Here is a 19,347-nt window from a genome sequence, read left to right as displayed (position 1 = left end):
AAATTATACATAACATAAAACGGAATGAAGTGGGCACAATTTAAATTATAAAACTTAGTTGGGGATAAAATAAATATGTATTACAAAAGAGTAATGCAAATAATTGACGGAATAGGTAAAAACAATCATAAAATATAAATCTGATCACATGTTTTGTTTCATGCAATTTTGTTTTATTATATACTTTAAATAATCAACTTTTGTTGCTTTTTTTAACTAAAAAGAAAAGAAATTTAGAAGTCATTGACTTCTGGCAGATGTAAAAAGTTTTATTTACACAGCACAAGTCAGTATTCATTTCAGAGGAGAAAAGGGGAAAAAAAATTACATTTACACATTGACACAATAATATGTCTGGCCATGTCTTCCACTGGATTGATGGATTTCCAGTTCTGGTTATAGAAACTGTCATCTAATATATAGTTAGAAATTGAGCATAGTGATTGCTTTAATTTAATGTACATTCAAGTAACAAAATAACAACAGGTGCAAGGTGAACTATAAGTTGCAACAACATCTTGCCCTGAATAATAATAAAATAAAAAAATAATAAATTAAAGAGGACTGCCAGTTTTTTAAGCATAAAAATGCAAGGATTTTTTGTTCTTGCAACAATTTACAATAGCTTAGAACACCAATTATTTTTCTCACAATATAGAAGTATAAAATTTAATAATTTAAGAGTCAATTTTTTTCACTTAAATTCAATGCTACACAAATCTCAATAATAAGAACTGGCCCCCAAAAATAACCGCATTGACCAGAACAGGAAACAGCAGAAAGTAATATGGTGTAATGGAAGAAGCGCTAGTTTATATCAAATTAATTAAGAGAGGTCACATAGCATATTTCCTTGTCCACTCTCGGGCCAGCTCGTTGTACTTCTCTCGGTCAGTTTTATAAATTTTAGCTATTTCTGGTACCAAAGGATCATCTGGATTTGGATCACAAAGCAAAGAGCATATAGATAGCAAAACTAAAAATAAAAGGAATAAGACACAAAATTAAACAATAACAATAAAGAGCAAAATAAAGCATTACATATGATGAAAGAAAATCTATTATAAATGGCACCAAAGTTCTTTTAATTGCAATTTGATATAACTTGACTTTAATCTTTTTTTTTTTTTTTTTTAAAGAAAAAATAATCTTACTCTAAATTTGTTTTAAAAAGAAAAATACAATTGTACTGCTTGTAAGCAATATTCAGTTACTGCCGCCTTGCATAAGCAATTATTTTAAGATTTAGAAATACAGTTGCAATATTAAAATACAATGTAGTTTTGGAGATTCTAATTAAATTAAGAATTAGGGAGGTTTCTGCGTAACAAACCAAACTACTCATACAAATGTATGTATATCCAGGCAAATCTGTGGCTAAAAATCTTAATTTCTCTAAAATTATTAAAATTGAAAGATCAAAATTCAACCTTATTAATTATAAATTTTAATTTCAAACAGTATTATATTACTACCTTGTACACATCCAGATTCAGGTCAATTCAAGGAAACTCACAAATCAAACGCGCCATAAAATGATCCATCTATCCCCTATTTACGCTTCTATTTTCATATTTAGTAATCTGGCAGACTTATTACAAAAATATTTTTAAATCATGTTTGAAAGATGCCAGTAAGTGTAAATACATTTGATTTGTGCATTTTATTTTCTATTTTTTGCTTGATATGATTACGTTTGTATATTTTAACTTAATATGTTCTATATTCGTTAAAAAAAATGTTGGGTGCTCCTAACACTGTTATATTTTGCTTTTGCTATATTAATACAATACAAGAAAGCACTCTTTTTTGCTGATGTAATCGTGTGAGCTAGTAACAAGATTATCTTTTTTTTAAATATTGTATTTTAATAATCCTTATTTTTCCTTTCATAAATCTTTATTTTCCTCCATGTTTTCTCTCTGTGTGTGCATATAATATATCAGGTTGAGTAAAAAGTCTTCCACCAAGGGGAGATACCTCCGCGTCAACATCAGCCGTTCACGTGGTAGTTACCTTTGACCCAACAGGTTTCTGCATTCTAAAGCTAAAAGTTGGAACTATACAGCTCTACAATTTGTTTGTTAAAACTTTATTATCTTGTGCACTAAAAAAGTGCTCAAAATGGAACTATCATGCCAACAGATCAGAACGATTATGTACTAGGAGTTCAGAAATAAAACTCAGTGCAACTGAGTGCCACCAAAAATTGTGTGAAAGTTTAGGTTTCAATACTATTTCTTATGATACAGTAAAGTTTGTTTCGAAAGTTAAAAGCAGGAGATTTCAACATTGAAGATGAACTACATTTTGGCTGCCCTATTGAGGTTGATTGTCACCAGTAAAAGCAAATCATTGATCAAGACAGAAATATTTCACCATGAACTACTGCTTTAGAACTTGACATTTGCCAAAAAACAATATTCAATGCTCTCAAATGCATAAATCTAAAGTTTAAGTTTACCCGCTGGGTTCCTCACAAATTGACTGCTGAAGAAAAGAGTAAGGCCTGTATGGCTCTGCTCAGAGATCAAAGAGAAGAGAACATTCTGGACAGAATTGCGACTAGTGACGAAAAATGGGTGTACTACAACAATACAAGCCATAAAGGAGAGTGGTCAGCAACCGAGGAATCAGCAGGTTCGGTTGTAAGACGAGCACTAACCAACAAGAAAGGGATTCTCTGTATCTAGTGGAATTATCTAAAGGAGTACATGAAAAGCAGACAAGCTATCAACTGTACAATATATAGCAATATGCTAATTAAAGTTAGCGATGCCATTCACAAAAAACGAGTTCCGAAGGAATGCGATTCTCTTTCATCAAGCCACCACATGTTAGTGCAATGACCAGCTGGACGCCCTACACGCTGGAGTGGGATTGGATGTAACATCCAACGTACAGCCCAAACATGGAGTCTTTGAATCGCTATCTGTACCTTGATGACACAAATTTCCATTCAAATGACGAGGTCATAAATGAAGTTGATTGCTTTCTAAACTCGCCCACACCACAGTTCTTTGCAGAAGGGATTGAAAAATTGTCAAAATGCTAGCAGACCATTGTTAATTTGAATGGAGATTACTATCCTCATCTTGCTAATTTTGAATGTATTTATCATTTTACAAGATCATTTTTTTTTGGTAGAAAACTTTTTACTCAACCAGATAAATATATACAGTACGATCTCGAAAATCCAGACTCTTATGTCTAGTTTGTCAGAAAAAATTTCCCAAAAAAACAATAAATAAAAATTTAAATGTAAGAGCAAATCCCCAACTCTTCTAAAACAATGAAGCAGTAGATGAAGAGGTAGGGGTGGGGAGTGAATGAAAGGGCATAGCTGATAAGGAAATTTCAGTCATTCTTATCAGCTCTGAATAGATAACAAAGAATACAGAGGGGAATCCCCTCTATATTCTTTGATAGATAAGGTGTGCAGGAGGAGGAATTCTTCTACCACTTTGTTTTTCCCCCTTGTGAAGAAATAAAACTGGTTCTTTCTTTACCTTGAAGCTTAAGAGGCAGGGACAAGTTCTTTCACCCCCCAACAAAAAAAGGATTACTATCAGCTAGAACAGTCTAGCCTAGAAGCACCTGTTTCAGTTATAAGTTGAAATTCAGCTCACCTTTTAAAAGCATATATTTTTAGTTTTAATTGCTAATATCAGGGATGAGATTAGCCAAAAGGCAAAAAAGCTGAATTTCCACGATAGTAAATTTTACGCAAGCGCAACCCTTTAATAATAAATTCCAGACAGTTTAAGGTAATAAATAATGTGTTGACATACAATTGTGTACTAATCTATTATTATATAAATGATTACATTGATACTTAACATTTAGTGAAAATAAAAATTACCAATTGAAAAAATAAAGCTGGAAATTATATTTTTCCTCAGTTCACATAAGAGACAATTATTACTTGAAAAACTACCTGGTTTAGCAAATTAAAACTACTGAGAATATACATTAATATTTCATTTCTTTTAATAAATACTGTTATGTGATTTATAGCAAATATATCAGTAATATTACTTTTTAAATTATATTGGAAAAAAAAACTTTAACAATGGACCGAATCATTATGTTCATATTATAGTCTAATCTAACTACAGCCCTCTGAAACATATCAATAACAGTGAAGTAGAAATATATAGTAACTCCTTAACATACAAAAATTGCTATTTTAGTTTGAAAAATTACATGACAATCAGCAACTGTTTAGATAATTGTTTTTTATTTGATAAGAATTTTGCATTTTATAGCATAAATAACAGCAATTATAAATAAAATTTTGATGATGAGTTAATTAACTCTTTTTCCAAAAAAAAAAAAATTAAATTAAATCCCTTTTTAAGTGATTGCTTTTGTTTGCTATATCTTTTATGTTTGCTATATTTAGTCGTTAGTCCATCTTCAAACATCTTGTGACAAATCCTATTTTTTCTTCTTTGCAAGCACAGAATGTAAGTTTTGAATATATTCCCTTCCAGTTTCTCTGATGTTGTAACACTTACATATACATACTAATAATCGTCGTTAGAAAAACAGTCACTTTTATAGTAACTAATTTTTAAAAAAAATTTACTTCTTACAAGAATCGCGATAGTTGATCTTAAAATTGCGTGAATATGAATAACAATTATGGATTTTGAAATCACATGAATATGAAACTAGATATACGATTTTGAAAATGAGAAAATACAAACTGGGATATAGAATTTTTAAAACGCGTAAATACAAATCACGATTCATAATTTTTAGATCGCGTAAATACGAATCATGATGCGTAATTTTTAGATTGCATAAATAAGAATTATGATGCATAATTTTTAGAATGCGTGAATGCGAATCCCAATGCCTTATTTTAAAATCACGTATAAATACGAAAATCAATGTTTGATATTATAAACCGCATGAGCAAATCAAGACATTGAATTTTAAACTTGCGTGAATACGAATCGCTACATAGGTTTTTAAAAAGGCGTAAATACGAATCACAATATCGGATTTTTAAATCTCGTAAATAAGAATCGCAACGTACAATATTCAAATCGCGTGAATAAGAATCGCAACACGCAAATATGAAAAGCTATGTTTGATATTAAAATCGTGTGAATAAGAATCGAGATATTAGCAGATTCCAGGCTTGGGACCTCTAAAAGGCTTGTCAGAAACAGCGTCGTTTGAACTACAAAAATCGGATCTATCTGGAGGGCGGGTAAAAAATTCGAAAAATCTTATCTGCTGCGTGTAAAAGGGGAGAAAATAGCTAAAATAAGTAAAAATGAGAAAGGATTGGTAGCTATGTAGTTTGAATTTTGTGTTTCTCTTTGAAAATGGGTGAGTTTTCTGAAAAAGCTGAATACTTATAAAAAAAAGTGAAATTTTTAGAAAAATCTGAATTTTTGATAAAAAGCTGAAATTCAAGAGATAAAAGTGAAAAAAGCGGAAATCAGCTAAAAAGCGGAAAAATCTCATCCCTGTAATATTATGTTATCTAAACAATCAATTACAGGGGGAAATAACGAAAGTTTGATTTTGAATGTCTCTTATTTCAAGTGAGTAATGTTAAGTTAAAATTGACATCCGAGGTCTTCACACACGCGTTTAATCGCGAAATCGGCCTGGCGAATTAGAAACTTCGATAATTCTATCAATTTAAGTAAGGTATCTAAAATCCAAAAATTTCAGAATTCCGGACCCTCCAAACCCCCCAGCAGTCCGGATTTCCGAGGTTGCACTGTATGTATATATAACTGCATTAAAATTTCACTTTGTTTTTCATTAGCATTCTGAGAAACAGATACATGAATAACAGGGTGCGTAGCTTGATTTTTCATCAAGAAAAAGCACCTTTTAAGTACTTTTTAAGCACTAAAAAAAAACATTTTTAATCCAAAAAAAAAAAAAAAAAANAAAAAATTGGATCCATACAGTAACAAAATTTTTTCTATCCTTTTAAAGTTCTTAATTTATGAACATAAAATCAATAAAATTCAAAAACATTTTCAAAAACTTTACATAATCATAATAAAATAACTAGTTTCTGATAAATATTGTAGAGAAAATTATAAAAATCATGAATTTTTTGCAATGTAGAACGACAATTGATATGGCAAAGATAAAAATCTCTTCTTAAAAGCACCTTTTACAAACACCAAATATAAAAAGTAACCTTTAAGGGCTTTAAAAAAAACGTAAACCAAAAATAAGCACCTTTAAGCACTTCTTAAAAACGAACGCACTGTGAATAAGATTTTAAAATGTTATCTCAAAATGTTGGACTTTATTACAAGTTTTGTTATTTAAAGCTTATTAACATATAATAAATTTTTAAACTATGATAATCAATAAATTAAACTTAATTTAGTTCATTGAAAAGCGATGGAATAAAAAAAAATTAACAATAGAAAAAGGGAATGAATTCTCAGACCCTAAAAACAATCAGATGACTACATGAACACGAAAAAGTTTACCCTTAGATATTGTTAGAGCTGGTGACCATTGTGAGCGTAGAATATCCAGGCAAATGCTACCATTACTGTTGATGTTTGGATGATAAATTCTAGTAGTAAACGCTACCTGTTTTCAAGAAGAAAAAAATATTTTAATTTATAAATCATGAGTCACATATAGATTTGAGCAATGTATTTTACAAAAGCTATGTATGAATATTTAAAAGTTTCAATCAAAATTAAAAACATTTATTAATAAACAGACATAACTCAACTTTTTTGAATGAATAAAAGTAACAATCTTAAAGAGTACAAATAATATCAATTTCAAAGACATTTAATATGTATATTGATATATGGGTATATCATGGTATTATTTAATGTAGGAATGGTAATGATTCAATTGACACACATTAACTTTAAATTTTTTATACTTTTGAGATTTCATTACTGTTTACCAAAGATAGAGTCTGAACCATGTTTAGAATATGGACAGTTATAGGATGATTTGGCCAACCATAAAAAAAAACATAACTTTTTTCAGACCTAGCAGTTGTCCCAATTACCTATTTTTCTTATAGTCCAGAAAATTCAGTGTATTTTAAAACATTTTTATTGCTTTATTCCCTCACAGTTTCAGGTTTCAGTATCTTATAGTCACACTAAAACCATTTTTATTGAGTACTTATTTAACAGCAATTAAAAGTTAATTCATATCAGATTAATTTATCGATTTATTAGTCGTTACCTCAGTTTGTTTTTAAACAATGTAATCAGGAATGAAAACACACATTTGACAATATTTGAAACAAAAATTTTTTATTTTAATTTTTCATTTCCAACATATATTAAAAAATATTATACCCTATTATTTTAAATCAAAAATTTTATTGTAAATGTTACTGCAGAAGAGATGGCATATACTACTCGCATGTGAGTTTACCACAAGGAAACTAAATCCATTACACATTGAGCTTTTCGTTCTTTAATTACCTAACAAATAGAGTACTTTGTCTATTTCTCATTATTAAATTTAAACGAATTTTTTTTATTTTAATACCATTTTATGACAAGGCATAACTTTCAGTAATAATATCTATGTTGTGTAAATATTGTAAATTAAATAAACTTACTATAGAGCTTGAACATTCAGAAACTTAATTTCAGATTGATTTCAAGAAATTGAATAAAAGTTAAATTTTATTTCTTTCTCAAAAATTTTTGATATGGATGCAGCTATAGAATAATATGACAATTGTGAAATTTTATTACCCTTTAATGTTTAATGCTGGTGTTTGTATATAAATCTTTGATTTTGGAATACATACCTGACAACCCTAATTTTTAAAATTGCAGAAGATTCACTGCAAAATTTCAGAAGAAATCACTTAAAAGGAAAATTTTATGAGGTTCGAATCCCTACCTAAATTTATAGTAATTAAATATCATGAAATTAACTTCATTTTATTAAAAAAAATCTAACCTTGATCATCTCAAAAAATTTACTTGATCATCGATTACAAAACAAAAAATTGCCAGTTTTTTGCTTTAAAAATAATTTTTTTTTTTCATTTTTACCATTTTTCAATAAATTATGAAGAGAATAGGTCCATTTTCGATAGATATAAGACAGTTCTGAGGCTACCAACAATTGAGTTAAATGAAGCGTCAAGCCTGAGATAAATAATTTCTATTACATTTAATTATTTTAATTTTGCATTATTACGAGTAAATTTCGAACAGAGATAATTTGGTAATAAATAAACATTCTTATTCAAATCCCAGTTTTTTAATACTTTATTACTATGAGAATTTTTAATCAAGCTGATTCTTTCGTATATCAAATATCTATTCTACCGTTTCTCGCTCAGTACAATTGTTTTGAGCCACCAATTTCATTGCAGCAAATTTTTAGCCGTTTGCCTTTTATTTCTCGATAGTTAATTTTGTGGATTTCTACAAGATTTTAAAAATCCAGTTATTTTTAATACTATGTTATTACAATGTAAATTTCCAATTAGGCAATCAGTTTTTCACATGTTTGATGCCAATTTGTATTACCTGTAGGGTTGCCACAGAAAAAAATGAACAAAATAGTTGCTTTCAGTAGCCTAAAGCATGAAAATAGTTGCCTAAATAAGAGAACAAAAATAAGACTAAAATTTTATTAAATGACTTAATTGTCATATACCATTATCCATTTAGTCAAGTTGGTGGCAAATATGATAATTTTTATATAAACGTTAATGCTCTAGCACTAAATTTTTATATAAAAAAATTTGTATATTTTTAGAAAATTAAATACTTTTAGTTTACTAGAATTCATTCAAAAAATACTTTTTCTTTAAAAAAAAAAAGTATTAAAAAAAACACACACTTACTCGAAAAATTTTTCCCTTTTATCAATAATTAATTTAGCAAATATATATATTATATATTTGCTAAAAGTGATGACTCAAATTTGCAATCTAAAAATTTCATTTTTTAAAAATTTTATTATTTTATTTTTTAAGAAAAGAAATTCAGGGCAGCAGGTTTTCAACCCCATTTATGCTAAAAACATAGCTAGGAGTACAGAAAAGTCTCCTAATAGTCTCCTTTTCCTGAAAATAGTTGCTTTTTTTTTTAAAGCTTTTTCAAGTAAAAAAGTTGCCATAGTCGCTTCATGCTGAAAATAGTAGCAAATAGTTGCATTTTAGTCGCCTGTGGCAACCACGTACTTGCGGTCTTATCCATCGTTTTTTCGTTAATTATCACTATTAATTTCTACACTGTCTTTAAAATCATATTTTTTTTAATCAAATTTTATTACAACAAGTAAATTTCCAATAGGGCATTTTAGTATTTTATTGCTGTCTTTTTGACAGCTTTTTCTAATAATTTCCAGGTGATACTTTAAACACTGCAATTTTTAAATCTATTTTTGAACAGCGACATCTTAAAACCACCTAGGTTTTTTTACACTCAATCTTATATAATCTCTACAAGAATGTTTTAGATTTGTTATTTGTACAGTTTTAAAATTGTTTTTTTTTTTTTAAATACAATACTATTAATAATGATATTTTTGTATTATGAATTAAAATTATCTCGTCCTTCTGTAGAAATAGACTTGAAAAAAATTTCTCTTTCAAAGTTAGGTTAATTTTGCCCAGACCAAAACAAATGATTGCACAGGTCCCTTTTTTTTTATTGAGGAGGAAAATTAAGCATCACAAGGAGCACAACTTTATTTTTTGTCTTGCATCTTTCACTTAGGGCATATTTTATGTGCTATAGCACATAACCAGTAATAGGGGCAATTCCCTCATAACAAGTAATGGGGGCAATTTCCTCATTTACAAACGCCACGTTTGCAAATTTTAGCTATGCTAAAAATAAAAACTAACAGTTCTAACAATTTCTGTTAAAATAACTCTTGACTATTTTAAAACATTTTTCAATTTATGAAAGTTCACAAAAATTGAAGTGAAAATGTAGTCATTTTAACATAATTTAATGGAAGGCTTGAATTTTTAAACTAAGTTGCATGCTTTTAAAGTCTGCAAATAACAGATTATGACAAATCCAGGTTTTATAGAAAGCCAAAGAGAAGAAAAAATTGGATATTTCACAAAAAGAATCAGGATAGGTTTATAACACATACTAGACTACCTTTAAAAAGGGCAGAAAATTAAACCTCAATTTAAATTACTTTTTAAAATAGCGTAATTTGTCTCACATAAATGAAATATTAACAAACTTTATTGCAAAAGAGAAATACTTTATTTTAAAATTATAGTTACTTTTTTCAGAACAGAGAGCTTTAATAGTTTCTAGCATTATTTTTACTAATAAAGTATTGAACAGCTCATGATACTTTGAGATCAATACAGAGAAAATATAATAGTAATTTTTATGGTATTAAAAAATAGTATCAGTAAATTAATATGCCCTTATACCAACAGGGGTCTGTCCGGACATTTTCCAAAGGGTCTAGTTTTTGTAAAATTGAGAAAAAATTACTCGTAATTTGTGAATATAAAATAAACGTTAAGTCACATTCTTTCAACCAGGGTCCTGCTTGTATGAATTTGTGCAAATAGGGTCCGGTTATTGCAAAAAACTTTTTCAAGGAGTTTTTAAACTGTAAATAGATACAAGATTATACTCAGCACTGTAAAATTACAAATAAAAAAATTTATTTTTCAAAAATAAACAGCAATTGCTGCTTCTATATTAGAGATGCAACAAACAAATATTTGGTATTTAGCCTATACTGCTGAATGCAGAATACTCATTTCGCACAAATAATGGAAGAAGCGTCTGCCGAAGACAAAACTTAATTCGTTTACATCCATCTTTCTTGTTTTCCCTCCTGGGAAGGGTTTATTCGATTAACAAAAAAATAATGAAGATAAACTAATTTGTGAAGGGTCTGATTAAAAGAAAAATCATTTTGTAAAGGGTCCGTTTTTATGAAAAGATATTTTGTGAAGATGAACTCTTTTGTATTTCTTCTAAACAGACCCCTGACCAATATTTAACTAAAATTTGTATTCCAGTTAAAGACTTCCTTCCTTAGTCAAATAAGTTTTAATTAGGATTAAAAGCCATACATAAATGTCACTTCTGAAGAGGTTTCCTGAAATTACGACAGTTTGTGACAAGGGGAAGGAAAGAGATAACCAAAAGTGAAATGCTACAATTTCAATTTTTTTTATAATAAAAAATCATGTAAAATCAGCGAATTCATTTTTTTTTCATTTGAATAAGTGTACATACAATTATTCTCATGCTCTAATACTAAAACACATAATTTTAGCTTAATAAAATTTAAAACATGATCTATAACATAGAAGCATGAATTTTAATTTTTTAATGATACTAGCTGGTATAAAATTTTTATTCGCCACTGTTCAATATTCATAACAACTATGAATAATTTTTATGTTAATGCAATACCATACATTTTCTTACAGATTGTATCACAGTTAAATAAATTATGACTATACTATAATCTCTGGTAAGTAAACTAATTATTTACAAAAATATAATGTTCTTTTAAATAAGTTAATTTTTCAATTCAAGGATTTAATTAAATTACAATCAATATTTAGTGCAGTTACTAGAATAAATTTCCTAATTACACTTTATTTTATTACATTTAGTTTCAGCACACCTACATTGTAGTCTATGCAGCTCAGTATCAATCGAAATAATAGTTTCGAATTTCGGTCTTATTCATACAAAACAGTAAAATTAACTTGGAATACAAAGGTGATTTTAATCGTCATGAAACCCAAAATTTAGGTGTAAGGGTAGTTAGGTATTGTAAACATGAAGTATTTATAAACATTATAAATACTATTATAAAATTAGAAGTGATTAATCAATTCTTGAATTATTTTTCATTTTCCTTTTTTTTGTTGACAATTACCGTCAAAAACCTAAATTTTGGTGTTGAAAATATTTAATAATTATAAATAAAAATGTGTAAAATAACAATTTATGTTATCCATTAATTTTACTAATTAAAAGTAAAAATGCAAAAACAATCATCTTATTCAGTATATAAAATCGATTTTCCTTTATTCCCACTTTTAACTCCTTTTCGTGATATGTGCAATTGCTAAAATATAGTTTTAAAGTTTATGTTTTTTTTCTGAACACAATATTCAGCTTAATATTAATTTTACTCAAATTAATTGAAAATTCAAATTAAAAATCATTTATGAATTTTCGTATAATGGATCTTGAAAACAGTGCACAAGCAGCTTATTAATTTTGGATAAAATTTAGAGGATGATCCCTCTACTCCCTATTAAATAATTCTACAATTACAACATTGATTGGGATTGATCATTTTTAAAATCAGATAAAAAGAAACAAATTAATAATTTTGAAACTACAAATTCTACCTTATAAGATTGGTTAAAGCATTTGCTAGAATGTATAAAGATCTGCCATACAATTGAAAAAATCATGATAGATTTCAAGAAAATGAGCTTGACAACTATTTTCTTACCCTTGCAAGACAAAAATAAAATTTCAGAAAATTGATAAATTTTTCCTTGAAAAACAGATTTTGCAATACATAGCTTATCATATAAAAGTATGAACTATGCAAAAATCTCATTTCTGAATTTTTTGTTGTTTATATTAATTTTTTAATTCCAAGACAGGGAATTAATAGCCAATAAAATTTTAAAATGCAAAAATTCTTAATTTTTTTCACAAGTGAAGTCATTGTCCAAAAATTTTAAAACAATGACTATTGTAAGTAAGACTATATGTGACTGAACATGTATATAATTATTGGACAGTCTAAATCTGAATTATTACACTTTACAATTTTTACTAGCATTAATAATTAATTATACTAAAAAAAAGTTGATTCAAAAATTTATATCTTGCGATTCTTTAACTGAAATCTTAATATTCACAATTTTATTCATTGAAAACAGGATGATCTGAATACACACAAATTAGAAATAAAGACAAAAGCTATAAATCAGAAAATAGTTTTATCACAAAAATCAGGACAGTTAAGATCTTTGCCACCCTAATTTAGAATTTTGTCATCTAATTTCAACTTAAGAGATAATTCAAAATTGCTCGAGTTTACCATGTTTTAATATCAAATTAAAAACCCAGTTCGGTTAATTTTTTTCTTCGTAATATAAACCTTTTGATATTAAATGACTCATCAGAAATTGAAGTATTTCAGACTTTCTTGTTAATAAATAACAAAAAATGAAAAAAAAAAAAAACTTAGTGCCAGACATATTACATTTGTATCCCAGGAAGAGTAAATAGAATTTTACATAATAATGATTTGTTACAAAAGAAAAGTCATAGTAATTGTTTGTATTAATTAGTAAGTTCGTAAAACTAAAATTTCTCACAATATTTCACTATAATGGTTTCAACAAAGTAATAAAAAGTAAAATCTGAATTTCATAGAAAAATAATTATATGAAAATAATAAAATACAAATTGCATAAATAACTATACATACACTAAAACTTAATTTACTATAAGATAATCCTAATAACAAAAAATAATTTTAGTTAATCAAATGTTTTACCAAAGCTAAAAATATTAAATTACTTTATTACCAAACACTTTCTTTTTAAATTAACATAGCATAACCTTTCAAAAAACTTCATATTTAATGGGTTCTAGAAAAGCAGTTCAACATTAAAACTTAGTAAAAAACAAACAAACTTACTTTTGGTGGTTTGAAAGGGTAATCTGTAGGAAAATGAATAGTGAGAAAAAAGACACCTCCTTGATAAGGACTATCTGGCTGTAATAAACAAAAACACAATCATCATAAACAAAGATCAATAAAACACTTCTAGTAAATCTAAAATAAAATAAAATTTTTTCTCTTTTTTGAACTTTCTATTAAACGAACTACTTTAAGCAACACAAAATACAAGTTCTTAGGCATTACGCATACTTCAGCAAAGTACACAACTTATCTGCTGCCAAGGATACAAAACCAAGTCTACTACACAGATCATATGAGATATTTTTAAAAATTAAATTATAACAATAGATTTTACAAATATCGTGACATGCTAGAAGTCAAAATGATTATCCTGAACTAAAAAACCCTTAGAACCTACATTGAATCAAAAACTTGAATTTTTTGTCATTTTAATAAAATTAGTAGTATCTCCTAGCAAGAGAAATTCCAGAGACCAGATTATTTCATTTCTTAAAAAGAGGTAGTCCTTATTTAAAAAGTATATGAACAATTATAGATTTTATAGTTGCAATCTCTTTCATGTTATGCATCTACTGATTTTTCTTCACAGATAGTCATAAGATAATGTGAAACCCTAGCTTAAATTTGTTTAACAACCATTTGATGGTTAGATCTGTAGACTTCAATTTTTCTTCTTTTTCCTCGGTTTAATGCTCTATTAAAAGTAATATTTATTGTTTTAAACACTTTCATAAATTGTTAAATTTTTTTATATATAAATTTGATTATATTTAAATGAATAATCCATATTTTTTATTATTTGGTTCTCTATTCCTTGGCTCATTACTTACATCGTTTTTAATTACGGAATTTTAAATTTCTGTCTTAAATCCCTTTAACTACTCAATTACTGCTAAATTAGTTATATTTTCCTTCGATATTAATCTTTCCCTCTTTGAAACGATGACATACATCATGTATTGATGAAACACAAACAGAAAACTACATTTTTCTACACATTACAGCTCAAGCAAGAACTAAAAATGATAGAAATTTTCACTCTATAAATAAGGTTGTAAAAAATGATTTTATGGAAATCTTTTTAAAACATATATCAATTGAAGCTCTGATAAAATATAATAATGCTTAATACATTTTAATAACAATATAACTAAATATTTCTAATGAAAATGGCTAAAACAATTATATAATTATAATAAATTAATCACAGATAAAAAAGATGACTTTTTTTTTTATTCAATTTCACATACTTTAATCAGCATTCAATCTTATTTTTTCAGTTAGTTTTAAATATTAATGTGTAACAATTATCCTCAAATTATTTATTATAATTAAAACTCATTCAATGTCTATAAAATCAGATGAAAACAATACAGCATTTTATTTTTATCTAGGACTAAAGAATTTAACTTGCTTTGAACTGTGTAAATGTACTTCAGATAAAACACTTAGCAGGAAGGAAAAAAAAACATTGTATTATCACAAAATGAATTTAGCTGAGAAGTGGAAGTTGAAGCACAAAACATTGCTCAGTAAAATCAAGGACTCATGGGCTCAAATAGACTTTCCATTGTAAAAACCAACTATTTTTGATTTCTTTGTTACATCCGGGTTCTTGTTAAGGTCTTGTTATAAGCAAGTTTGACTACGTTAAAAAATTCTTTGAGTATGAAATTCTCTTCAATTGCATCATAACATGCTATTTTCAAACGAGTAGATTTCTCCGAAGAGAAAGATAGATTTAGTAATAAAGAATTAATTTTGTATTTCTCAACTTCTATCTTACTTTTTGAAATTTTTTTCAGTGTTCCTTAACTCGAATACACCTTTTCATGAGGTCAATATATCAAAATTCCCATTCAAAAAGACCATAATCAACAGAGTTGTCCATTAAATAGAACTCTTAAATTTTTAAAGTGTATCATATTCTACATTTGACATATACAAGTATAACAAATTTCACTCATGCAAATCCTTTTTAAAAATAACAATTCAATACAATTAAAATAGCTATTTATATGAACTTTGTATCTAAGAAAATGAATTAATATACTTACAGGACCCATTATAGTAGCTTGCCAGTGAAATACTAAAAAATGAAAAATAAAATTTATCATAACATAATAAAATATTATCATAACAAAACTTTAAATTTTAAAATAATTTCACAGCACTTACAATCATCACCAACAGGGCCAGCTGAACATTGGGCTGGAGGATCACGTCCAAGATCTTGTAGTTCCTAAAATAAAATAAAAATTTATTGCAAAGAAAAATATCCAATTATTGCATTTTTTAACTTTTTTTTTAATATGAAACAATTGATTCAAAATCCTCTTAATGGAACTATTACTATGTGAATATCACAAAAATTTCATATTTTGAAAAGAAAAATTGCAATAAAATTTACACCAACTAATGCAAACCTATGATGTATAAAAATATATGACGTATAAAAATATATGATGTATAAAAATATATGACCTATAAAAATATATGATGTATAAATTTAATCTCAGCAATAGATATAATTATTATTGACATTCAAAGTAATTATTCTGTACTAACAATGAACATTAAAACCAGTTTAAGATTACCTGTGATTATCTATATTTAGTTAGAAAATATATAATAATTACTAGTCATAAACAATTCAATTACCAATATTGAAACAAAGAAATTTCAATTAGTTAAACATTTTCTATTTTCCTTTGGGGATATTTCTATATTGTGATGTGTCGCACCAACTATAGTCGCCAAAGTGCCAAAAAGTTTTAACTTTCAAAAATTTTAAAAAATTTAGATGTTTGCCACAGGGTTGGCTACAAGTTATACCTTTGGAGTTGGCCCCTATCTGTCTCACCAATACTACAGCGGAAGCTACAATTTATCACAGTATAAGTAGATTATTTCCACCATCAAAAAAAGAAGGAAAAAAATTTAACAGAAAAACTAAGAATCAGTTAAGTAAAGATAAAATTAAAAAGATTTTTCTTTCTTCATTTATAAAAAAATAAGAAATGATTCCTTCGTTTATTTTTAACNTGGCAGCTATCTGTCTCACCAATACTACAGCGGAAGCTACAATTTATCACAGTATAAGTAGATTATTTCCACCATCAAAAAAAGAAGAAAAAAAATTTAACAGAAAAACTAAGAATCAGTTAAGTAAAGATAAAATTAAAAAGACTTTTCTTTCTTCATTTATAAAAAAATAAGAAATGATTCCTTCGTTTATTTTTAACTATCTCGATAGATAATGTTCGTTTGTTTTGTTTGTCTACAAAGTATCTGTGATGGTATGGTAATGAATTTGATTTGGAGAAATTTAAAATAAACACTATAAAAGAAAATTTTCGATTTCTTCCTTTAAAATGAAGATATTATTTCAAAATTAACTGCCAGTTCAATTTTTTTTTTTTGCTTTTTGATTTCTTTATTATGTTTAGTATAAGTATGTTTTTCTTTTGAGCAAAGCTCAAGTATGATTGTATAAACTTGATATTAAAACAAAATTTTTGTGAATAGAATTAATATCTAATATTTGAAAGTTAAGCTACATATAGGGTAGACTAAGCTTGAATTTTACAATAATCTCTGACTGTGTGGAAACCTCGAGCTAAATTTGAATTTTTAAAAATAGTACTGCAGATTGACTCAATTCTACTACCAGAGCTATCATGTCAAAATCTTAATATACCATCATTTCCTTTAATAAAAGAAGTTAATTTAACTTACAAGATATGTAGATTTCTCAGGAATATTTCCGTTTTGCGATCTGCATTTTAAATGGGAATTTTAAAAAAAAAGTAGAGATTTGACATTGCCAGGGGAAGGCTAAGAGTTTAACCCTTCCAGTTGTTCTTTTTCCGTGAGGTCTTTTTTCCAGTTTATCGCGGCCACTGCCCGGAAGTTACCAAGATTTGGCGACTATTCAGCCACAGATCAAGAAGTGGAAAAATTCCAGATTTCTCAGCATCCTATACTATTTTACCATAAAATTTATACTTTTTATTTAACACTATAAAATGATGCAGATTTAAAGGCTTGAAATTAATGGTGGTTTATTGATTGTAAGCCTCGCATTCTGGTCCAAATTTATATCACAAAATAGCATATTTAATCACGATTGAAACAAAACACATTCTTTAATTTTTGATTTAAATTCAATTTATTAATCTCTGATTCTTTGCACCAGCATCTATGTACCTACTACTGGACTATGTACTGTATGTCTGCTACTGGAAGTGTAGTAAAATTTGCCCTTAAATTGCTACATTAGAAATTTGGGAATATTAAATTTAATTATGAGTGAGATTAATTTTTCTAATAATGAAAGAAATGAATATAAGAAATCCATTATCAGTGTAATTATTCTAATTTAAGACCAAAATATTTTCACGATTTAAATACCCAAAATCAATGAAATTTAAATGCGTAATATCAAAAGATGATAAGTGGTGATAATAATTAATCAGTATTAAAAAGAATTTTTTAGAGAAGAACATATCTTAAATTTATTCAATTTCTCTTTCTTTATACAAGTAACCTTACTCTAAATTATAAAATTACTTGTGTAACAATTAAATAACCTCAGACATAAGGGATCCCACTATTTAGTGGCTAAATAAATTTAAAAATTGAACATTTATTCATAAAACACAAGAATTTGTAAGCCGTTAAACTCTATTAATAAAAATATTACATGTATATAAAATTACTAAGTAAACATACTAGCAGATACGTAATATAAAGCTTTCAATAACTAGACAAATTTGAAAAAAAAAACTGAGGAATTTCAATATTTATTCCAGATTTTAACGGAAGAATGTTTTATGGCTTTTACCATTAAAACAATGCAAGAACAAACATTATATAAGCGTATATTATCGTCAGTAAAACTAAACTAAAGAAAGTCATGTGAATTCGTACAACAAAATCGGTGTAGGCCTAACTTTTTTTATTGCAAGAATATAAACAAAAACTGTTTATAACTAATAATTTGAAGATTTAAAGTCAATATGAAGTAGTTTGAAAGAGATTTATTGAAATATACACCAATTCGTGTTTTTATTTTTTGCATCAAACCTAGTACTGTAGGCAGCATCGTCTCAACATTTTAACGAGGACATATTTCTTACCTTATTAATTCTTTTCAAAGCCATTTGTTATATTTGAACGGAATGAATCCGAAATACGTTTTGGGATTATTTACAGGCACTCTAAATTATATTTACTAATAATATCCAATCGCTTTAATAGTTTAAAGCTAAAGGCGTTGAACTGCAGATGTAGTTAATACCCCAAAAGAGCAATAGAGCAGATACAGAAGTGAAAGAAAAAAAAAAGTTAAAATTGCGACGAACGACGTGAGGCGGTGCAGCCAGATAAATAAAAATAATTATATTATAACATTTTACTTTTGAAAAAAATAATAAAAGATGCAAACAGATAGTTAATATTAAAGTTAAAAATAAGCAAAGAATTTTAAATTTTTTTTTTAATTCATTGATACGGCAAAAAAATCAAATATAATCTTTTATTTGATTGTACATGAAGTAGATTTCCTGTTTCATAAACTTTTGCTTCACAGGATATAAAACCAGCTACAAAAAAATAGATTATTACCTTTATTAATTAATTATTTTGCAAAAAAATTAAAAAATA

The 19,347-nt window shown here is 27.1% G+C and overlaps 1 protein-coding gene across 1 annotated transcript; it reads right to left on the bottom strand.

The window, feature by feature from the left end:
• Positions 1-248: 248 nt before the first annotated feature.
• LOC107437724 (ubiquitin-conjugating enzyme E2 eff) lies at positions 249-19,182 on the bottom strand. The gene is made up of 6 exons (XM_016049813.3): positions 18,822-19,182; positions 15,859-15,922; positions 15,738-15,769; positions 13,675-13,752; positions 6,483-6,588; positions 249-976 (listed from the first exon to the last, which is right to left on the bottom strand). Exons 1-6 carry the CDS (start codon positions 18,843-18,845, stop codon positions 837-839), a joined length of 444 nt encoding a protein of 147 aa, XP_015905299.1. The 5' UTR covers positions 18,846-19,182; the 3' UTR covers positions 249-836.
• Between the last annotated feature and the right edge of the window lie 165 nt (positions 19,183-19,347).

Source organism: Parasteatoda tepidariorum, chromosome 9 (assembly GCF_043381705.1).
Source record: "Parasteatoda tepidariorum isolate YZ-2023 chromosome 9, CAS_Ptep_4.0, whole genome shotgun sequence".
In the NCBI taxonomy this organism is placed as follows: Eukaryota; Metazoa; Arthropoda; class Arachnida; order Araneae; family Theridiidae; genus Parasteatoda; species Parasteatoda tepidariorum.
Note: the sequence above shows the minus strand (reverse complement) of the source record. Positions and strands in the feature narration are given on the sequence as shown.

Excerpts from the sequence above, each read along its gene's own strand:
- LOC107437724 (XM_016049813.3), bottom strand. The coding sequence starts at position 18,845 with ATGGCTTTGAAAAGAATTAATAAG. Across the intron at positions 15,923-18,821 it reads CTTTGAAAAGAATTAATAAG|GAACTACAAGATCTTGGACG; the intron begins GTAAGAAATATG and ends ATTTTATTTTAG. Across the intron at positions 977-6,482 it reads AGCTCTAACAATATCTAAGG|TTTTGCTATCTATATGCTCT; the intron begins GTAAACTTTTTC and ends TTTTATTTTTAG.